Source organism: Gekko japonicus, unplaced genomic scaffold (assembly GCF_001447785.1).
Source record: "Gekko japonicus isolate JY-2015 unplaced genomic scaffold, Gekko_japonicus_V1.1 scaffold2123, whole genome shotgun sequence".
Classification (NCBI taxonomy): Eukaryota; Metazoa; Chordata; class Lepidosauria; order Squamata; family Gekkonidae; genus Gekko; species Gekko japonicus.
In genome coordinates, this window is record NW_015166484.1 from 140,892 (window position 1) to 164,213 (window position 23,322).

At 44.7% G+C, this 23,322-nt stretch overlaps 1 protein-coding gene across 1 annotated transcript in view; it reads left to right on the forward strand.

Moving 5' to 3' along the window:
• Window positions 1-1,129: 1,129 nt before the first annotated feature.
• Window positions 1,130-23,322, forward strand: part of ASAP2 (ArfGAP with SH3 domain, ankyrin repeat and PH domain 2) — a 144,031-nt gene continuing 121,838 nt past the window's right edge. The window contains exon 1 of the mRNA XM_015412136.1: window positions 1,130-1,255. Within this exon, the coding sequence (XP_015267622.1) occupies window positions 1,130-1,255 (126 nt within the window). The remainder of the gene's footprint in view (window positions 1,256-23,322) is intronic.

Below are 23,322 nucleotides of genomic sequence, written 5' to 3' on the forward strand. Positions count from 1 at the left end.
AGTTGCAGGTATGAATGGACGTTCACAGGTATAATTGTGGCATCGCCCCCATTGCAAACACTGCTTTTCAATGGAGTCTGTTCACCCCTTCACATGTTTCTAGGTTTGCTTCACAACATGCACATATATCATTTGATTCCTTTCCACTTGGTTCCTCATAGTTGAATTTGTGCACAGACTCCACTGGAAAACATTGTGCTCCACCTGATACCAAAGTTATGCCAGTGACAGCACCCTATTCACACCTACAAGCCATCACTGGATGTTGCCATCATCATGAAACAACTACAAGTGTACAGTAATCAGCTGTAATGAAACCCCGTGTATGTGTGAGCCAGACAGGATGATTTTTATGTAAAAATAGTTGTGTGAAGCAAGCCCCCAGCGAAGAGATTTGCAAGGCTGTCTCCAAATATTAAGGAGGACTAGTGTGGATCTTCCCCTCTCCTGTGCATGAACTCTGAGTGCTTGTGTGTCTTTCTCTCCCTCTTAAGGATAATTCCAGAGAGGCAGCCATGTTGGCCTTTTACGGCAAAAATTAAACAGAAGTCCAGTGACATCTCAGGAAATTCATTTCAGCATCAGCTTTTCAAGAGTCGGTGCTCGCTTCAGAATCTGAAGATCAGATGCAGGACATGTGTCTCAGATGCCCACTGCATCTGATGAAGTGAGCTCTGACTGGAGGAAGCCGAGGCAGAAACCGACTTTAATTGTATCTCCTTCTTGCTGCAGAGAGCCCGGAGAGGTGAGAGCGCGGCTGTGTTCGGGGAGGTGAGTCTGGCTCCTCGGCCTCCTTTAGCGCTCGACTGGGCGTGCTCGGACTCCCTCCGTGCGTTACCGAGAGTGGGAGGAGTGTGCCTTCTGGTCTGTCCTCCGCGTGCAGGCGAGGGGAGGGTGGCGCGTCTGGGGCTCTCCTGGCTTCCCGCCCCACAAAATCGGGGCATCTGCCTGCTCGTCGCTTCTCCCCCGCCCGCCCCCCGCCGCTTGCTTGGTCGCCAGGGGAGAGCGCTGCAGCGGCCGCGGGTTGCCGAGCGATGTGAGGCGGGGAAGGGCTTCCCCCTTCTTCGCCTTCGCCTCCCGCTTCCCAAGCCTTCCTTTCCACCCGCCCCCCCCCCCCTCCCTCCCCGCCATGCCGGACCAGATCTCCGTGTCGGAATTCGTGTCCGAGACCAATGAGGATTACAAGTCGCCCACCGCCTCCAACTTCACCACCCGGCTGGCGCAGTGCCGGAACACCGTGGCCGCCATCGAGGAGGTGAGCCAGCGAGAGCAGCCGAAAGGGGGCAGAGCCCGGCACCGCCGCGCCGCAGCCTGGCCTGCAGAAGGCGGCTCTCTTCCCACCCACCCCCCTTCCGCTCGGGGTTTGTGCCTCATGGAAGGAGGGAAGAATGGAGGGCGCCTGCCCCGATCCCGAGCCGTGCCCCGCTCCCCTCCCTCGCCCGCCGCAGAGTCGAGTCCGTCTGGCACAAAGGGGGCTCCGTCCCCCCCCTCGCTCCTCCTATATTGGGGGGAGGGTTGTGCCCCGCTTAGCAACAGAATCCTCCTTTCTCTACCTTTTGCCCGCCTTGGTGCTTTTCATGGTGTGTGTGTGTGGGGGGGGGGGGGGGGGGGGGGGGGGGGGGGGGGGGGGGGGGGGGGGGGGGGGAGAACAGCCACCTGTATTTGGCACGACGGCCGCTCATTTGCCTGGCTCAAAGATAGGGCAGACAGCGCCCCCCCCCCAAGGTCTGAATACCTAGAGGAGAATATACCTGGCTTTTTAGGGGGAGGTGAGGATTGACCAAACGACCGTATAGACAGCCTCTTCCCGTCCCCCTCCGCGGATTCTGTGTTGCAGAGCACAGCACAATGGGATTTCGGAGCTGGGCAGCACGCCTTACTCGGAAGTAAGCCCTCACCGTCTTCAGCGGCACTAGGAAGTGTGCACAGGATGGCACTTTAGGAATAAATCCCTTTGAACATCCGTGGAGATCCTTCTGTGTAAATATTCTCAGGAGCAGGCTGTTAAGTTTTACACCGTGCCTGGGGACTGAGCGTTCCAGGGGACCAAACAATTTGCGGTAGATGCATAGATGAGACTATGGCTGCTACATTTATGACAAATGTTCAAACCCTCCCCCCCCCATCGTCTTAGAGACCCATGGCGTTTTCCAACCCTGGCTTGCTTCCCAACCCCTGTTTCCAAAACAAAGGGGCTAGTCCCTGGCCAGGTTGTGGGACTTGCTTTACAACATCTACTCAACTGGGGCCTGGGAGTTTTCTTTTGTTGACTCCACATACTCCCCCCCCCTCAGTAAGTTGTATCAGTCCCTGGCATGTGAGAATTCTAGTCCAGTCCCCCCCCCCCAAAAAAAACATTCTGCCCATTATGCCTGGTGTTTTAGAGGCGGAGGGAATTTTTGCAGGGTGAGAAATCTGCTTTTGTTCATCTCCATGCTTTGCTATGGTAGAGAAGATTTTGAACTCTAGTTGGGGATTCCTCACGTGATTTCATGGGGATTTACAAAGTAGAAAATCTGATCTATAAACTGTCTAAATTCAATACAGACTGCAGAATCCTCCCTGCTTAATGAAAAGGCCCCCAAAATTTGGATCCCTTTCCCCTTTCATTGTCATGGGATGGATTTGGGGGCATGTTCAAACAGGACTTGAAGGCATCTCATTTGACACATGTGATCTGTATACCGACTGCATTTTTATTAGAACTGCAGCATCTCTGAGTCTCCCTCATAACACTGTTCACTCACATAGTTATTGTAAAGTGTTGTGGCCAGTCTACTTGTTACTGTGTTACAAAGCAGGCTTAGATTGTTCAATCTGCCACTTTTTTGAATACTTAAATTCATGCTCACTTGCTTTTTTGATCTGAAAAATTATTATTTTGCTGTTGCAGTAATTCCCTCCCCCACATGCTCTGTTTTGCTGTTGAACTGCTATGCTTTGTTTATGCCTCTTAAAACCTTTACTAGTATATTTTTAGAATCTTTAGAAACACAAAGCAGCTCTTAACAAGTAAATGTGGCATTTCTGTGAATGGTGTGATTAGCTGAAAACTTGGTGTGTTCGTTTGTGTTTAGGGAAGAAGTTAGCAACCTGTGGCTTGTGAGCTGCCTCCAAAGAGCCAGCCTCCTCCCATGTGAATTCCCTCCATCTCTTTCATACAGGTCTACTGGTGTGGAGGTGCATTGTCATGGGGATAGGTCATGGAGGCCTCGTGGAACCTGTGGTCCATTTGTTGTCTAACCCTGGTCTGAACCAGTGGTGTAATGGTCCTTTAAATTGCAAGATTTTTTCATGAGCTTTAAATTGCAGGATTGGAAGGGATCCAGAGATAATTGATTCCTACTCTCTGTCCTAACACAGGATCTTCCATTCCCCAACCCTATAAGTAACACTTTATAAGTTAATCTATACTCTTTGGTTTGCTATACAACACAAGGAGAAATCCCTGTGATATTTACTGATATTTTCTGGGTTTTCAGACAATGTTTATTTGAAATTTTAAAATATTAACTTTAGGAGAGAAAATCAAAGGTATGATCTTAAGACATGAAGGCTGAAAGATTAAAAGGTAAAAGAAAAAGTGCATTCAGATTGTCACTTCATGTCTTATGATCATGAAATGTCCCTGTTTTAATCTTAATGACTCAGGCACCAGAATATCCTGATTTGTGAATGAGTGTCATTCACAGTTCTCTGGTGGTGATAAATTGAGTTTTCAAGTGAGGAAGGATTGCACTAAACAGGATTCTGAATGCATGTTTCTATTATAACTGGGAAAACTGACTAAAAATGGAAAATGCTTGATTACTACTTATAGTCCCATCCTGAGCACAGTTTTTTGTTGTTCAGTCGCATAGTCGAGTCTGACTCTTCGTGACCCCATGGACAAGATCACGCCAGGCCCTCCGGTCTTCTGCCGTCCTCTGAAGTGTGCTCAATTTCATGTTCATTGCATCTATGACACTGTCTAACCATCTCATCCTTTGCCGTCCCCGTCTTCTTTGACTTTCAATCTTTCCCAGCATCAGGGTCTTCTCCAGTGAGTGCTCCCTTCTCATTTGGTGGCCAAAGTATTTGAGCTCCAGTTTCATTATCTGGCCTTCCAGGGAACAGTCAGGGTTGATTTCTTTTAGGATTGACTGATTTGACCTTCTTGCAGTCCAAGGGACTCTCAAGAGTCTTCTCCAGCACCATAGTTCAAAAGAATCTATTCTTCGGCGCTCGGCCTTCCTTATAGTCCAACTCTCGCAGCCATACATGACTACTGGGAATACCATTGCTTTGACCATGCGGACTTTTGTTGGCAGGGTGATGTCTCTACTTTTTATCATGCTGTTTAGGTTCGCCATCGCTTTCCTCCCAAGAAGCAGGCATCTTTTAATTTCATGGCTGCTGTCACAGTTACAGTTACAGCCTTCTAAGCCCATTGATTTCATTGGATTTAGAAGGGTACAACAATGCTTATGATAGCACTTTAAATTTGTTGACATTTGTTACAGATCACACATAGGATTGCTGGCTGGTGTCAAAGCAGCACAGTCCATGTGTGCTAAATTAACCAGAGATATTTTCAGTACTGGATATCGAGCCAATTATTGAGAGTCAATTCTGGGCTAGGCCGAGAGAGACCCAGATTCAAATCCATACTGACCATAAAACTGGTTGTGGGAAGCTGAGCCAATTTTCTGTCTCTCAGCCTGTCTGCCTTCACATAATTGTTCTGAGGATAAAATGGAGGAGGGAAGAGCCATGTATCCTGCCCTGAACTTCTTGGAGAAAGGGTAGGATAAAAAAAAAATGCAGTAAACAGAGATTCTTGATGGAGGGTGATGCAAACATAATTAATTTTCATATATCTCAGCCTTGTCCATGATGCTTTGCATTAGGGAATGGTGCTAATAAAGCTAATATTTTACAGCTCTGTCAAGAATTATTCACTTAGGGTGAGTAGAATTACGCAAAACTGCATTAATTAAGGCTGTGTTGGCAGTAGCTCTGCTCATCTACCAGTATTAATTTCTTTGGCAAATTTGGCACAACATCAGTGGTTCTGAATTGGTCACATTGAGCTGCTGCAATGATTTAATTAAACTGAGCACTTTTATTCCAGAGTGCCTAAATAGCTACTGCTTTCAAAGTGTCAACCTTTGGCCTCTGCTATGTAGTGTTACAGTTCATAGCTTTTGCAGAGCTAACCACATTTAGTAGACTGCCTGGTTTTTCAGGTCTGTACATGATGCTATGATAAGGAACAACTCACCAGCTTCCCAAGTCCTGAGAGGAAATAACAGTGGTAGAAATTATATTGGTCTGATTCTGAACAATTTTTACAAGCACATTGTGTGAACATTTGCAGAAAATAAATCTGTTGAATATAGTGTTTTGTTTTATATACAAGTTATGGAAACACCAGGAAGTGCACTTTCAGTAAATAAAATAGTAACTCCACTACGACAAATGATGAGTCATTTAAAATTAATGGAAAGTTGGAAACCTGTTTAGGTACATATTCTCAGACTAAAGCTCTAGTTTTCAAAGGGTGATGGTAAAAGACTTTTCTGTTGGCTTAGTGGATTTCTCATAGTAATAACACTAAGGAACCCCATGAAGGAGATTTGATACCATCTTGTGATTAGTTCTATATAGGCCCCGGTCACACGGAGCATTTGCCCCGCTGAAGGCACAGGAGTCCCATGGAGTATCTGGGCACGATCACACGGGAACATCTGGGAGGCGTAGCACTCCTGTGGCGAACCTGTGGCAAGCCGCCGAAGCCGCACAGTAAAAACCTAGCATACCACATGTACTATGAAACGCTTTGCCACGGGCCGCCTATGGAAGCCTCCCGGTGTGATCGCGCCGGCACACGGCTTCCTCCCCCGTCGAAGCCGCCGTCACGTCTGATCGCATAATAGCGCATCAGAATGCGATGGCGCAAATAGCCGCGCTTCGCCTCTGCTTTTTCTGGCAAGTCTGGCTGGGGCCATTGATTATTTTAGGCCCCGGTCACAAGGGCAGGAAACTGCGGGGGAGAAGCATGGCTGTTTGCCCTGGGGCAAACTACTGCGCGGTTAGGCGATCAGACCTCCCGTGGAGGTCCTGTGGAGGTACCGTGGAGGTTCCATGGCAAGGGAGAGGTGCTGATCACAGGACAAGCCGGCGCGCAACGAAGAAGCGCGCGCCGCGGCAAACTGATTTTTTTTTGTGTGTACATGACAAATGCGCATGCTCCGTTGGGTGCGTGTGCGCATCCACAGAGACTTGGACAAAAACCCCCCACCTTATTTGCAAGAGGACATGGGCGGGTGCCGGATGCCACCGGAAACGCGATCAGATGCCCGCCCTTGCCCCACAGTTTCCGGAAACTAGTACCTCCGAGGTACTAGTTTTTTGCCACGCAGTTTCGGCTGGAAGCCTCGGTTGAGCCACGGGAGTGCTACGCTTCCCAGATGTGCTGGTGAGATCGCGCCCGGAAACTCCGCCTGTTTTCCGTCTCACTTGTGTGGCTTCTGTTCCGTGTGACCGCAGCCTTATATTATTATATCTTCTGCCTTACCACTTTTTTAAAAAAATGCTGGAGCAGTTGTCCTTGGGTGTCCATCTGCTGTTGTGTGCATACATAAACCATTAAAAGGTTTTTTGTTTCGCTGTACATGTTCTGCTTTTCTTAGAGCATTTTGGGAATTAGCAAAAACCCACTGCTGGAATGGGTATTAAATGTTAGCTTTGCTACAGGTTGACAGTTACAATTGCTGAGAATGTTTTGAATTACAGAGACTCTTACTGAATGCTTTGTGCTGAAATATTCAAGAACCCCTTTCAGAACAGACTTCGTGCTTTTTGTGGTTGTGTACGTGTGGGTATACATCTTGACAGATATGTATGACTGTATATTGCATATATCTAGGCGCATTCAGGTACAAACACAGTTGGTCACCATGCTCCCATGTGACCTTTCCTTTCTCCTTAAACACAGAGTGCAATCGAAGGGTTCCCGATTTCAAAACCAACTCCAATTTGCTGTGATTGATTGATTTTAAATATTTATGTGCTGCTCAGAGCACTCAAAGCAGCTAAATGGTTAAATGATGGTTGAATGCTAGGTTGAAAGAAATAATATCTAAATGCAAACGCTGGGCAAACTGGTGTTTGCTTTCTCCCTACAAGGTAGCATTCTAAACCACATTCCATTTAATCCCGGTTGAAAATCACTGGTTGTAGGAAGGGAAGAAACTTCATTTTGTACAGGTGCTTGTATCTAAACATCCCAGATGACTGGAGTTTGATCAAGGTTTCTGAAACTACAATTTCTGGTGTAGGTTCCGTGTACCGGATTGTAGCAAAGCATAACATTTGGAGTGTGTCTCTAGGCTGCTTAATATAAGAAATATAATAGTATAAAACAAATATCACTTTTTATGTGGTCACTGGAAAAAATATGACAATCCAGACTGTATCTATGAAATAAGAGCACAGAGAAGTCTGAAAAAAATCTCATCTAGTCCTCCTGACCCATGAACCAAAGCAGGTTCTGCTATACTAAACACTCCTCATTCAGATTATGGTGCCAGTTGGGCAGATTGCAGGAAGGACCAAGAGCGTGAAGTTGTGTGCAGTTCAAAGGAGAAGTATAGAAAAAACAAATCCAGGTTTGAGCAAGTTAGTAACAGAGAACAGTGAATTTGACCTGGAGAGGATTCCTTTCTGATCTAAGAGGTGATGATCAGTTAGACCTGAGCATGAAAGAAAAACCTGTTCATCCAGTTTCCCTGAGAGAAATAGATTAGGTGGGTAGCTGTGTTAGTCTGAAGCAATAGAACAAAGTTTGATTCCAGTGGCACCTTTAAGACCAAGAAAGTTTAGTTCTGGGTATAAGCTTTTGTGTGCATGCACAAAAGCTTATACCCAGAATTAAACTTTCTTGGTCTGAGAGAAATTTTTAGCTCTTCCATGCTGGTCTAGGCCATTAGATAATCCCAGGTCACTTAATAGCATTATACTTTACAGAAATATGCATCCTGAAACCTATTTGTTAGGATATATGCAGATTTTGCATAGCTTCAAAGTACCCAGCCTGGTATATAGGGGTATTTGTTTTTCCAGTTCTGCATAAGTTGGCATCTAGAAGTTCGAATTTCTTTTTAAACCTAGAATATTCAAATAATTAAATGCAGTGCTTGAAGTGGTTTGGAATGGTCTCTTTTCAGATGGACGTAAAACCATCTCACTTCTTTTTTAGTTAATAAAAACCATCTCAGGATAGAGTTTCAGAATTTACTAAGAATCCTAAGCCTTTCTAGTCCAGGCTAGCTGGGTATAGGATCTGATGAGCTTGGAGCTTCAGCAAGATGAAGCTGTCTGGGCAAGGTGAGATGAGAATCACCTGAGTTCTGTTCCCATCCAAAGCATACTCAGGCTGGTGCTGCTAATGGAGCTAGGCCCGGGAAAGTCAGCCAGTGCTGCCCTTGGAGAAAGCCTATCAAAGCTGTTATCTTCAAGCACTTGCCTCTGCAGTGCTTGCCTGCCTTTCCTAGTGCCACAAACTGCACAGGCCAGGGAAGGCAAGAAGATGAAAATAGGTTGGTCTTCTGGGCTTGCTGAAATTTGATGTATCCACGTCATCTTGCTGACTACATGTCTTGCCCTGCCTCTGCAGTGAGGAAACGTCTGGCATATCTGTCGAAGGGATATCCTACCTAATGTTAGGTCAAATTCATTAATGTTCTTTTATAGTGACTGTTCTTGGTAATGATTGACAGTAAGACCACAGTTTGGCCTAGTTTGAAACTAGGGAGAGCGAAGCAGCCGGCTGCTCATGTGTGTGCATGCGCAGTTCAGCCGGGAGCCTTGAATGCTCTTGAAGACGGGCGCGCCGGCGATCCCACGGCCGCGCTTGCTGCGGCATTTCAGGTTGGTGCTACTATTTCCTAGGGGTTTTTTAAAGTGTGTGTTTTCGGCCTGAGGGGATGGATCGGGGACGGGTGCGCGCCGCTTCCCAGATGTTGCGGTGTGATCGCGCCCGTTTGCTGCGCCTCCCATCTGTCCCTCTTGCGGGTCAAACCCTCCTGTGTGACCGGGGCCACACTTTCACAAACATAAGAGTGGGATCCACACACAAGATGCAGGTTTTTTTGGGTGATGTGGGAGGCTGCAGAAAACACGGGAGGCAGGAAATATCCCTTCCACAAACAGAAGGGATCATAGGATCTCACCCTTTCAGTACATACCTCCTTTAAAAGAAAAACAACTAATTAGATCTTATTTGTAAGTGTGTTATTTTGTGTATGGTCTATTCCTGCGTCCATTCAGGAATCATAATCTGCATGGCTTTTGTAGAAATCATTATGACATACATGGATCCAAGTCTGTAACTTCAGCTGAGAAGTTTAGTGGGGTAAACCACATTACCAAGAAGAATCTTAGGGCAATTTTTAGAGGTATTTTTGTTAATGACCATGAAGTAGGGGAGACGTTATCAGCAATATCATGTGATAGATGTTATATGCTTCAGACTCTGTTGAGCTGGTTGTGTGTGTACTAGGGGTGTGGATTCGGCATAAACTGAAAAATACCTTACTGATTTTTGGGGGGTATTATTTAAGCTTAATACAAATCAGAGAATCTGATCGGCTACAGGTATAGTTGAGCCCAAATAAAGCCATTCTCTCCCCCCCCGGGCTTTTATTCAGGTTTATTCAGCTATACTGAATGGGTGGTGGAAGCTGAGAGCTCTGCGCCACCCTGGTTGGGTCTGGCTCCTCTTGCAGCTCGGTTTAAACCAAGCTGCAAGAGGAGCCAGCCCAGGACTGGCTGGGGTGGTGGGAACTGAGACCTCTCCGATGCATGCAGATCCTGGGGCCAGTGTCATCTGTGGCATGGTTTAAACCACGATGCAGGAGAAGCCAAGCCAGCCCCAGCATTGGACTCGCTTAAAAAAAAATCAGTATTTTTCTTCTTAGGTGTATTGAACCCCCAAAATTTGGGATTTTCGAAAAATCCCAGATCCAAATACCTTACCAGTATTGGGATCCAGGATTTTTTGGAAATACTAAAAACAAAAATAAAAATTGGGTCCAGTAGACCCAAAGCAAAAAATACCCCCCCCTTTTTTTGCACACCCCTAGCGTGTACATTACTACTTGATGGATTTATTTCTTGGAACTCAGCTTAAGCAATGCTAAATTATTTATTTATTTTACAATTTTTTTATCCTGCCTTTCTGCCCTCACAAGAGCCATCAAGATGGCTAATAAATTAAAACAAACATAATAAAACAATTAAAACCATAATTAAAATACATACAAAGACATAAAAAGAACTATTAAAACACTGGTCAGGAGTTGGGCGGGAAGTAGTGGCATACCACAGTCAAATCAAGCATCTGGTACCTTGTACTCACAACCTCATCAAAACTGCACATATATAGCCATTTTACCATACATTGTACCACACCTGCCGCTGATGTGTGATGAAAATTTTCTTGCTACCTAGCAGGATGAGAGAACTCATGGTGGGGCAATTCTGTCCAAAGGCTCATCACAGATTAAACAGGTAAAAAATAGCATTCCCTAGAGTTTTCACCCTGCCAACAAAAGTCCGCATGGTCAAAGCAATGGTATTCCCAGTAGTCATGTATGGCTGCGAGAGTTGGACTATAAGGAAGGCCGAGCGCCGAAGAATAGATTCTTTTGAACTATAGTGCTGGAGAAGACTCTTGAGAGTCCCTTGGACTGCAAGATGGTCAAATCAGTCAATCCTAAAAGAAATCAACCCTGACTGTTCCCTGGAAGGCCAGATAATGAAACTGGAGCTCAAATACTCTGGCCACCAAATGAGAAGGGAGCACTCACTGGAGAAGACCCTGATGCTGGGAAAGATTGAAGGTCAAAGAAGACGGGGACAGCAAAGGATGAGATGGTTAGACAGTGTCATAGATGCAACGAACATGAAATTGAGCCAACTTCAGAGGACAGCGGAAGACAGGAAGGCCTGGCGTGATCTTGTCCATGGGGCCGCAAAGAGTCGGACTCGACTGTGCAACTGAGCAACAACAAAAGAGTTTTCTTCCTGTCTGCCTATGTACTAAAATAGCCATGAAAAGAAGTTGTATTGTCTAGAGCAATAGCGAATGTGAAAATTTATTATAATAGAGCATTTTGTTTTTGTCAAATGTAGTGGGACAGTATGTGAGGTGGTCTAGTGGTCTATAATTTGAAGGGATAAATTAAATGGAGGATTCCTATTGAATACATGACAACCCAAGTGCAGTGCTTTGGCCTCAGCTGGGAGGCAGTGATTTCTTCTTGGACTCATAGCATCTTGGGCACAGGCCCAGAAGTGAGGGTAGAATATGGATGTTGGCTTGGGAGAGCTAAGACAGTGAGATACTTTGCACTGGCAATTGCTGCCGCTACTGGCTGTTGCTCTGCCTGTGTGTGTGAGGGAGGGAGTGAGTGAGTGAGTTCTCTTTGTGGGGGGTATTGGTACTTGGGGACTGTGAATTGCAAGGTACCACCTATCCTTGATGTAGCCTGGGGCACTTCTGGGGCCAGCACCTGGTCTTCCTTGCTCCATCTGCTGTTGAAGCTCTAGACTTTGCTCATGCAAAGGCTTCCCCCTATCCCCATGGCAGTGCCGGTTTGTCATAGTTGTCTCCATTCTTAATGGAACATGGGTGCTTTGTCCTAGCCCTTGTGGCTGGTAGTCTGCAGTAGGAATTTGTCTGAAAGAATGGGACCCTTGGATGTCAAGCTGTGCCCACTTCACCTATGAAGGAGACTTGAGTATGAATCTTCCCAAACAATGATGTTGGCCAAACCTTACCTGAGCAACAGAAATCCTGAGGCCACTGGCCTTTGTTTGCCTCCCCGAAGCAAGTAAATGTCTTGGTGCCTGTGATCAGTAGATTAAATCTGGCCAATTTGTGGCATTTGAGTGTCCCAACTTTGAACTTAAGACATTGCAAATTGCAGTTTTTGAGGATGTTAAACCCACACTTTGTAGAGATAATGCAGAGAAACCCAGTGTTCACCATTCCATTTTAATTTGGTGGCCCAAAATAAAAAAAAGAATGCCAGTGCAGTATTTTTTTTAAATCAACACTGGTGGGGTGTGGCTCGATGGTGTCATGGGGTGATTGAAAAACGAGCCTGGCTCCTGCATTTTTGGATTAGGTCCTCAATCCAAAGAAAATCTTTCAGAGCCTGAGAAGAGATTATTTTTGCTTAGATGGTGTCATTCTTCATTATTTATTTAAAATATTTTTATTCCTCACTCTCAGTCAATTTGATTCCTGAGGCAGCTAACCGCAACCCAGATCCAAATAGCATCTAAATAAAAATGCTGCAATAAACAGTTAAAACAAAAATGAAATAAGATACCAATGAACCACAGCTATCTTAAAAGACAATTAGCAGTATAAAGAAATTAAACACCCATTTAAAGCCAAAATAGCAATATGACTTAATTAATGTAATAGTAAAAGCAGAGACAGCATAGAAACAGTATAAAATGTCTCCGCAGTGGAGAAGTCCCGGTTTCTTGTGAACACCTACCTCACTCAGCATCGGAAACATTCTAAAGAGAATCCTCAAAGATGACCTCAGTTCTCAGTACAAGCTTATGTGGGAGGTGGTATAAGTGCTGTGGAGAGGGAAGATGGCATGGTGTAGTCCGATCCTGTCAGAGCCTGGAAGCTAAGCAGGGTCCCTACTTGGAAGGGAGACCACCAAGGAAGACTCTGCTGAGGAAGGCCATGGCAAACCACCTCTGCTTCGCACTTGACTTGAAAGCCTCTCGCTGTGGTCGCCATAAGTCAGTTGCGACTTGATGACACTTTACACACCCACACATAAGTGCTGTGGTCGTACTTTATTTATGGCAGTAAAAGTAATAACCCTGATTTTTAATGGGGTCCAGAAGCCAATCAAGTTTTTCAGTACTGGTGAAATATGCTCCCTGTATATTGCGGCAGTCAACAGTCCCTCTGCTGCCTTTTCTGCCAGTTGGAGTATCCAGACCATCTTTAGAGGCAGCCCCATGTAAAGTATGTTAAAGGTAAAGGTAAAGGTTCCCTTACTCGAAAGCCAGTCGAGTCTGACTCTAGGGTTGCGGTGCTCATCTCCGTTTCAAAGCCGAAGAGCCAGCGCTGTCCGAAGACGTTTCCGTGGTCATGTGGCCGGCATGACTAAACACCAAGGCGCACGCTGTTACCTTCCCACCGAAGTGGTACCTATTTATCTACTTGCAATTTCTTGCTTTCGAACTGCTAGGTTGGCAGGAGCTGAAACTAGAGATGGGAGCTCACTCCATCATGCGGCACCCGGGTCTCGAACTGCTGAACTACTGACCTTCCACAGCCTGCAGTTCAGCATCTTAACTACTTGAGCCACCGCAGCTCCTTTATCTATACCTTTAAAGTATGTTACAGTGATCTAAATTCAGTGTGGTCAGAGCGTGGGTGACACGGGCTGAATCACCCCTCTCAAGGATGGCCCTCAGTTACTGGATCAGCTGAAGCTACCTCTAAAGGAGAAGTTTCAGTTAGTGGACTGATTGAAGCTGACTAAAGGCACTGTAAGCCACCGAGGAAATCTGTGCTTCCATATGTAGTTGCAAATGTAACAGCATCAAATTGTGAACTGGTTCCTTTAGGGAAAGTGCAGCCCTGTCTAGAGCAAGCAGACTTCCCTGTTTGGTTGAGTTACTGACAAAAAGAAAATCTGTTTTGTTTTAGCTTCAGTATATTGGTCCTCATCCAGCCCATTACTACTTTCAAGCACTTGTTTAGAACATCCAGTCTCACCTGAAGCTATCGGATGCAAGAAGTACAGTTGGGGTAATTTGGACCTCGCTTCAGATGCCTGGATGACCTGTCTCAGCGGTGCATGCAGATGTTGAGATGTGATGCATCTGAGCATTTAAACCATAGCACCGTTCTCTGGTCCTGATTGGCCAATAGGAACTGAACCACTGGACTACACAGCTCTTGATACCCGTCTCTGATGGTATCTGAAGGCGATTAAATCAGCAGGGTGACACCCCCCCACACACACACTGTTGTTTGCCACAAAAGCCTTTCTTCAGGGCAGCGAAGACAGTTTCAGTCTTAAAACTGGATTAAAATGGGTCCATGTAGTCCATTTGATTTGATAAAGCATAGAGTTGTCCAGTACCACTTGCTCAAACACCTTTTCCCCAAGAAGGAAATATCTGCTGTCAGGTGATGGATACTAAAATCATTTTGATCCAGAGGGGATTTCTTCAGGATGGGTTTCATTTTTGTCTTCTTCAGGGTTTTCGGTACTACCCTCTCTCCTTTAGGGAAGTGCTCACCTCCTGGGATTCACCCAGATAATCCCATTTAGCGAGAAGGAATAAACAAGGGTTAAACATTGATGTAGTAGACTGGACCTTTAAAAGCAACTTGTCCACATTGTTTAACCATAATAGCTGAAATTGATCTAAGTAACTGAGGTTAGACAAGATTCTGAGGCTGTACTGTTGAATTTTTGGAGTCTGATATAAGCAATTTCATATGTGAAATACTTAGCCAAAAATGTCATAATAAGCTGCTGAACATTTCAAGTTTATATCATGCAGCAGCTCCCCTCACTGCCCTGAGCCAGCCGCCCTGAGCCCGCCTTGGTGGGGAGGGCAAGGTATAAATCTAATAAATAAATAAATAAGAACAGTGCAACTGGAAGACTTTGCAAAGACATGGGGGTGGTAGAAGAGTAATTTTGTTTTGCTGCCAACACTGCCAAAGAGCAAGTGCAAAAATGCAGAGATGCTAACAGGAGTTTAAATTTCAACAAGTACTATTTGAGGCATGACAGAGACATTGCATATACGGTACATTCCCTACCACCAAGCCTGTTGGAGTCTGCCACTGTACAAATTGAATGCAGGGAGGATGAGCGGATTCCTCCAGCTCTGTCCTTGTTAGGATTTGTTTAATCCAGGGCTTTCACTCTGATGATCTTCCATTGAATTTCATGGACCTTTGAGGAGCAGAACCCAAGGATTAAAGGGTGAACGTTCCTTCCTGTTCCACTGGTGTCCATGGAGATAACTGATAAAAGGGGACAAAATAAGACCCATGGATTTGTACCAGTCCTAGAATAAATAAACCTATATGTTGCAGCGTATAGAACAGCAAACAGAGAACTGATTCTTTGGCAAAAGAAATTAAAAAAACCAAACCACAAGATTTTCAGTATATGAAAGGCTAAATTTGAAGCTGATTCTGATTTTTTGGGGGGACGTGTTTGTTTTCATGATGCAAAAGTGCAGAACTGTACTCTTATCTACCATAGAAACAAGGGAAAAATAACAGAAGCGTCTTCAAAACTAGCTGTATGTGTCCTGAAAAACAAAAATAACGTTTTTTAGAACACAAAGGGCTTCCCTGCAGGAGTGGCTTTTTGGCTGAGTGAATGGGAAGAAGGAATCTGCCGAGATATGTTCCATAAACTGCTCTGTTCTCTGCTCTCTGGATCCAAGCCAGTGTCTAGACTAGAGCATGCACCACAGCCTTGCAACTTGAAATGTGGTTTGCTATAAGGATGTGTCCTTTAAGGTTGTAATTATGTTGTAGTATGACGTTTTGTGCTTCCTTTGAACAGAGCTGCCATATCCATAAGTATTCTGGATGACCCAAGGTAATGCAAAACTGATGGTTTTGCAAAGATAGATGCTGTGATATTAGCCCTGTACATACAACATTTCCGTATACAGGGCCATGTGTATATACAGTCAAACATGTGCCTCTGCCCCTGCTTACACCTGAGTGTGCTGAACTTTCATATGCACACTCACTACATGTAAGCACAACACACGTGAGCTAGCTGAACAAAATACACCTGCCTTGTTCCCATGATTAGCAAAGCATTCTTGATCATTGGAGCAAGGCTGTGTCCGTGTGACGTGCATGTGTGTGTGTGTTGTGTGCAGCAAATACATGTGGATGGGGGTTAGTCGTATACGCTGATATGTAATCTGGCTGTCACCCACAACCCAGCTACGGTGAAGAAGTGGGAGACCAATGCAGGTTTACAAACTGTGTAGTGATGGGTGTGTCTTTGCCACACACTCTGTTGGTTTGTTGAGGTATAGAACTGTGTGACTAGCTTTTGCTAACGAATTTACTGCTTGAAAACAAAATCAATAAATGGCTACTTTAATGGATTTTTCTTCCAGCTAATTTTGTCCTATTCACTACTGCAAACTTTTTGAAAAGCTGGTGGTGCGATGCACACTGAAGATGATGCAAGGCAAATCCGGAGAAATTCCATAGGGTGCCTGGTTGTAAGGCCATATGGGCAAGAGGGTGAACATCTATTCACTGAGTATTTGATTGTTAAATAGTTAAGGGAAGCTGTGTTAAGAATTCATAAACTGCACGCAGGAATTTCTGGTGAAGTCACTGATTTAAATAATGGAGAAGAAACCATTCAGTGGCTGTTACGTTCTTTGTTGTTGTCATAGGCTTGTTCCTCTGGTGATTCTCCCCCCCAAAAAATAAATAAATATTGTTAACAGCTGGCTAGCAATTTTAATTTCCCCCCCTAAGAATTACAAGTGGTGTATAGGGCACTTGTGCAAATGTTACAGCTGTTCTTCTTAACAGTCATGTTTCTTTAATGGCAGTTTGCATCCTCAGTGTTAGCATCTGACTTTAAAGCAACAAAAGGTAGAAATTAGAGAATAGGCTGTGACTTCGTCCTTTAATCCTCTGCATTGTCTAGGAATTGCAGTGTGCAGCCTAAAACCACCTGCTGTGCAGAGACCACCCCCCCTTTTTACACCAGAGTAAAGGGTAGATTATCACTGTAGTTTTTTCAGTTGGAAGTCTATAATTTTGTCTAGGCGTTATGTTAAGTATGTACGTGACTACCTCAAAACAGCTGAAGAGATTATAGTGGAACAAATTAGTTGAGCATTCCTCAAAAGCTTTTGTTATATATTTTAAAAGACACACAGAGGAAAAGAAGGAAGCGTGAAAGCCAAGTGAACTTCTAGTGTGCTTTATTTGCTGTGGTTCATTTTCAGTGAAGACTTCTTTTCTTAAAAAATATAGAGTCCTGGTGAAATCTATTTTAAGGAGAGCCATTTAGGAAGCAACATACATTTGCTAATCATTTTAATCCCTATCAATCAGGCAGGATTACTATTTGAACAAAGGCAGAAGAATGGAAATTTCCTAAGGAAAAATGGCTCCCTGCTTTGGTTCCTGTACTCCAACATGCATTATGTAATGAATTTATTTGTTTGTTTGTTAGCCTTTATTGTCCACCTTTTGCGTGAGGTATAAATTAAATAAATTAATTAATATATTTTTTGCTTTCAGAGTATTTTACGAGCCTGCTATACATAATAACACATAGTGTGCTCCCATCCCTTTAATCTGTATAGAATTGACCTCCTTAAAAAATTCAATCCTGTGATCCTATAGTGATATGATCTTGTAGCTAAAAATCTCTACTGGCTCTCATTCTGTTTCTCAGGCTGGGCACAATTCAAAGTTCCAGTGTTGACCCACGAAACCCTAAATGGTTTAGGACCAGGGCATTTAAAGGACCTACAGCTACCAGCTGCCTTGATCTTTGATATCTTCTAGAGCCTGCGCAGGTGTCCCCCTTTCTGAGGATAGAAAGGTGGCAACAGGGGACATGGCTTGCTCTGTGCTAGCACTCCAGTTATTATTTATTTATTGAATTTATAACCCGCTCTCCCCAGAAGCTAGGCTCAGAGCGGGTAACATCATTTGTAAATATGTTCAGTTCATAAGACTAATATATAATTACAATAAGTACAATAAAATACATAATAAATAAATGTATCCCACTGTACAGCCGAAAGATGACATAAAATCCCAAGGGGGAGTAAGCTATAGTTGTCTGATGAGAAGGGAAGGGGGAAGGGAAAAGGGATTGTGGGAGAAGAGGAGGCCAATCTGAGATGGAAATTGTCAAGACAGAGCCTGTCGCTGCCCTCAACCATACGCCTGGCGGAACAACTCTGTTTTGTCAACCTTGTGGAACTGTAACAAGTCCTGCAGGGCCCTGATCTCTCCTGGAAGAGTGTTCCACCAGGTTGGAGCCAGGGCCAAAAAGTCCCTGGTCGAGGACAGCTGGACACTCTTTCGGCTGGGGGTCACCAGCAGATTTTGGTAACTAGAGTTTAACACTCTTTGGGGGATATTCCAGGAAAGGTGGTCCCGAAGATATGTTGATCCCAGACCATTTAGGGCTTTAAAAGTCAACACCAAAACCGTGAACCTGATCTGGTCTTCAGTCTGGAGCCAGTGCAGAGCCATTATGAAATACCCTCCCCCAGAGAGGTTAGCTTGAACTCTCTTTACTAAGCTTTAGGTGCCAGGTGAAAAAGATTTTATTTACCTCAGCTTTTAATTAAGTATCCACATCTTTTTACTATGCTTGCCATTTTTATGATCTGTTGCTTGGTTTTATTGCTTGTTTTAAATTACCCGATTGAGATTTGTTGCTGTCATTGCTTTATTGCATTGTTTTATTGCATGTTTGTAAGAGGCTTTGAATTTTTTTGTTGATATATTTCTGTGGGAGCAATCCTAATCAGGGCTTCTCAGAAGTAAGTCCCATTTTATTCAGTCGGGCTTTCTCACAGGAAATTATGCTTACGATTGCAGCCTTATGATGATATTCGAGTAGTTTCTCAGATTCTTTTGTTTTACACATGATAGGTGGAGTTACCTAATTTGAAACTGAAAACTGGGGCCAAATATTTATGGTATCATACCTCACTTAATTCTTAAATATAAAGGTGCATCCTGTTTTGTTGTTTAATTCACCCTCTTGGGTAGGGTTTAAAGCTAGATGGGATGATGGCATTTGATATAATTAAGGTATGCTACATGCAGAAGAAAATGACACGGATATATATTAGCATCTTGGCAGATTTACTAAACCAGAGTCTGGATTATACTTCAATATTTTAAATTATAATATGACCCAGACATTGATTTACTACTAGACAGTAGTATCTTCTCATAATTGGCTCTTAAGCAGGTCGGTATCTAGGAATCAATTTAGAATATGCATTAAGGTTCTTCCTGTCTTCTATAGAAAACATAATTGAATTTGTTAATCTGCATCCTGTTCTATGGTTTAGTTCCACTTTTTATCATTCACTTAATGTGAATACCAAGGGTCCGGTCACACGCAGAATTAACTGCGTGATAGGGACGAATGCCGGGCGGATTTTACGGGCGCGATCACATGGGAACATCTGGCAAGTGTCCTGCACCCATTGCCAACCCGTATTGCCCTGCCGAAGATGCGAAGTAAAAAGATACCTGGGGAAGTGCAGTATTTTCCGGAAAACGTGGGGTGCGGGCGGGCGTTGGATCGCGGAAGCGCTGGTATCCCATCGCATCTGGTGCCCATCTGCGTTGGGAAGTGATGGGAAAAACCATAATAAATAAAGAATCCAGTGCAGCTTACATTTTTCTGGTACCAATAACACATAAAAGGATTGCAGAATCAGAGGTGTTCAGTGATTTACCTTCTGGATTTTTGAAATTTGACATTCTTAGTGGCATGTTGAGCAAGGGATATATGCAGGGCCATAGCCAGGATTTTTTGTCTTGTGGGGCAGCCATTATGTATTTTTAGCAGCTATCAAAGAGGGATCAGACGTGCAAAGGGACCTTAAAGCTAGCTGTACTACCCTCTGATCCTACGTTTGTCTTATGGGGCAGAAATCAGGGACGATTCTCCCCCCCCCCGTCTCCTTGCCACGCTGAGCCACCTGGCGTGAGGGAGGCTCCTGAGGGAGTGCCCTCTACCTTACAAACCAGCTGAACTCGTTTCAAAAATTATTTTTTTCCAGAGCAAAGAAAATGCCGATGAAGGGGTGTGTGTGTGGAAAGTGGGCATCAGGTGGAGGGCAGCGCTCTGCCTTGGGCCCCACTGCCCCGCTGCCGCCTGCCCATTTCACCACACTGAGTTCATTCACTGGCATCCGCCTGAGAAGGAGGAGGAAGGGGCAAAGGCGAGGGTGGCTCAGGGGAGCAAGCTGCGGAGCAAGGTGCCTCCAGTCCAGGCAGGCGTGAGCTGGAAGCGGAGGGAGAAGCTACAAAAGGAAGAGGAAGAGAAGAAGCACTGGGAGCCTTGAAGGGGACACACATTCCCGGTGGGAGCAGGAGGGAAGGGGAAGCGGCAGGAGGGTGGGTGGGTCAGCAGGCAGAGGGAGCTGCCTGCAGGAGCAGCAGCCTAGATGGGGAAGGTGCTGGTGGCGTGGAGCTCACGGGGCATCTGAGGCACGAGGGGCAGAGGAGCTGCTGGTGTTGGCCACTGCCCGGGGGGGGGGGGCGCCAGAGGATGAGCCAGCCACCCAGGAGGACAAGGCAGTCGTGAGACATGCTGCTGGGCAACCCAAGCCACCGCATGAGCTACTTTGTGGGGTGTGATTGTTAAGTGAGGGGGCATGGCCCATGATGCCCCACTGTAGCTATGAGCCCAGATATATGTATAAATCTGTTGCCACCTCTGAACGTTTCTTCCCTTGAAAACCCACCAGGGTTGCCAACAGTGTTCCCTCTAAGCTGAGTTAGTGTGAGCTAACTCACAATTTTTTAGCCTCCGGCTCACACCTTTTTGTCTTAGCTCAGGAAGGAGGGCTCTAGAGCAAACTAATTTATGCAGTAGCCAAATTGCTTGCTCACAACTTTAATGCCAGTAGCTCACCAAGTAGAATTTTTGCTCACAAGACTCCACGGTTTAGAGGGAGCATATCTGTCTGTCTATCTACCTACCTACCTACATGGATATTTTCTCCTAATAAGGTAGCTGTTTTGAAGTAAGCAAGATAGGTCCTGATACTAAGGATGGATTCTTAGATCTGATTCATTCATGCAAGAGAAAGAGGTGGCAATGAGGTGGTAGAACCCTGAGGTGATAGAATGGAATTCTACCCATCAGCACTGCTGACTGCAGGTGGTAGATTTCAGTATTGCATATTCTTTTGCACAAATCCCACCTTAAAACAGAAAACTAGCACAACAGAGAGAAAAGTTCTATCCGCTCTCTTTGCTTACTATGATGGTTGTCAGTTTCCTGGTAATATTTAACATAGAAGAGTGTTCTGTGATGTTCCATATGCTGTATGAAACCTTGACAAATTTCTTTCTCTGTAGGGACCAGCTCAGAAATTTAGGAGCCAGACTAATTTTTCTGTCTTCAGCATTTCATATTTCAGTATCCGTATTTTCTAATTATTGCTACCACAAAAACTTATCCTGATGTCTTCACAGTTTCTCATCGTTCGATTAAACCTATGACAGAAAGTGTTATATAAATAAACATAGTGGTAACCCTGGTTGTCATCCCCAGAACAAAAAGCTCATCTCTAACCTTAGCCTAACTTCTCCCATTTTTCTTATAATTCAAGTATTACTTTACAAAGCTGCATTTAGTTGAATATTGGAGCCAGTATAGAAAGCAACTGGTCAAGAAAAGAATTCACCGATCAGCATTAAATGGTGAAGTTCGGTTTACATATAAGCAAGCAAAAGATAAGAATTTTATGCATATTTATTTATATGTCATACAATAAAGTATTTGATTTAAAATGATCACCTGGGTTGGATCCAGCCAGCTGGATCCATTATAGCCACCATTTCTCATTTTTCTGTTAAGATTTTTCTGTTTTGATCAAGAAAAGCCCATGCAGGCTCCATAATCCCAAAATGCAGTCTTATTGAGGTTCAAAGGGGACTCCTTCCTCCCTTTCCCCCCAGTAGAAAATCTGGTTGGACCAAACTCATTATACTTTTACTGAGACTTGCTGAGAGACATTGCAATAAAATCATTGCTGGAACTGCGAGGTGCCACAATGAAATTTCTAAGAGCCATGGCAGCGTGGTGCTGGGATTTTTTAAGACCTAGTGTAGTGTGTTGTAACACATCAGGTCCCTGCCGAATCATTTATCTGCATGTGTGAATCAGGCAGTGACTCTTCAGGAGCACTGGGCAAGGCAAGGTTAAGCCGCTTTGCAAGTTGCTGCCAATACTGCCTGAGCTGATCAATGGTGCAAGATGGTCCTTTTCCCTACATGGAGACTGCAAAATGAGTGCACTAGAGCTGAAACACATGTGTTCCCTTATGAGGCATGTAGCCTAGGAGCCCTCGGATTTCTGATGTCCCCAAAGATTGTCCATTCTGATCAAGAAAAGCTTTTCTTTCCCCTTGCGCCCTGTCAGGGCCTGTCCTCACATACCCAACTTCTGTTTGTGTTTAAAGTTCTTAGACATTCACCTTTTGTAACATAGATCCATGCTGGGTTACTATGAGGCAAAGGGATATGTATGAGTGGAATTTCAAGAAAAAGGTGAGAAGGATCACCATAAGTTGCTGACAGTAGGAAAAATATTTGTCTGGTGGGGGCCACATAAAGTTAAACTCTTGTGACTACTCACATGGTGCATTGTTGTGCTTGGTGTCACTGAGAGTTTCTCCGAATCAGAGGAGAAAGTTTATGTGGTAGCCAAAGAGATATAGTCCAGTCCTTGACATTCTGGGTGCCAGATCACCATTACAACCTCAGGTTTGCTCATGAAGCCTAAAGCTCCAATGGCCTTCAGCCTGTAAACGCTGTTGTAAGTAAAGGAGGAAGGGAAGGGAGGATCAGCCCTTAAAAGAAATGCCCCACAAAACTGCTAGTACAGAGATAATTTGTTGGTAGGATAAAATCTCTGCTACAAACAGACCTCGGTTGTTTTCTGGCTTTCCTTTGCCTTTTGGGGAAGTTCTGCTCTCTCCTGCCGCAGCTGGGGAAAAACTGATGGCAGGCAGGGGGCTGTGCTTGGTAGGGCGGGCAAAGGTAAGATGCTTTCCCCCCAAGACTGGAAGAAGGGAAAAGAGAAACCTGGCCTGGAGAGAAAGCAACAGGTCTTTCAGTCTTCAAGCCAACTTTCAGTGGTAGAGGAATCATTCAGAGCATAATTAATAGAGTAGACCATGAGTAGTTTTATATTCAGGCATGGTGTACTCATAGTATATGATCCAGATTTACTGAATCACTGAAGGGGGGGGGGGCTCCTGTTTGAAATCTATCCTCCCCTCCCAAAAAAAAGAACTCTGTGCTTGAGCTGAAAAAAGAATAATTATTGGGTATTTTTCCCGTTACTTCCATTCTAGTTACATAGCAGTCTAGTGGTAGCAATTGGCTTGCCTTACAACGGCCCTGGTCACACGGGGGGGGGGAGGCATGGCCAAAGTGCGGCTTTTCTGAGCTGCATCAAAATAGACGCGTCGCGGGATCAGACAGATCCCCCG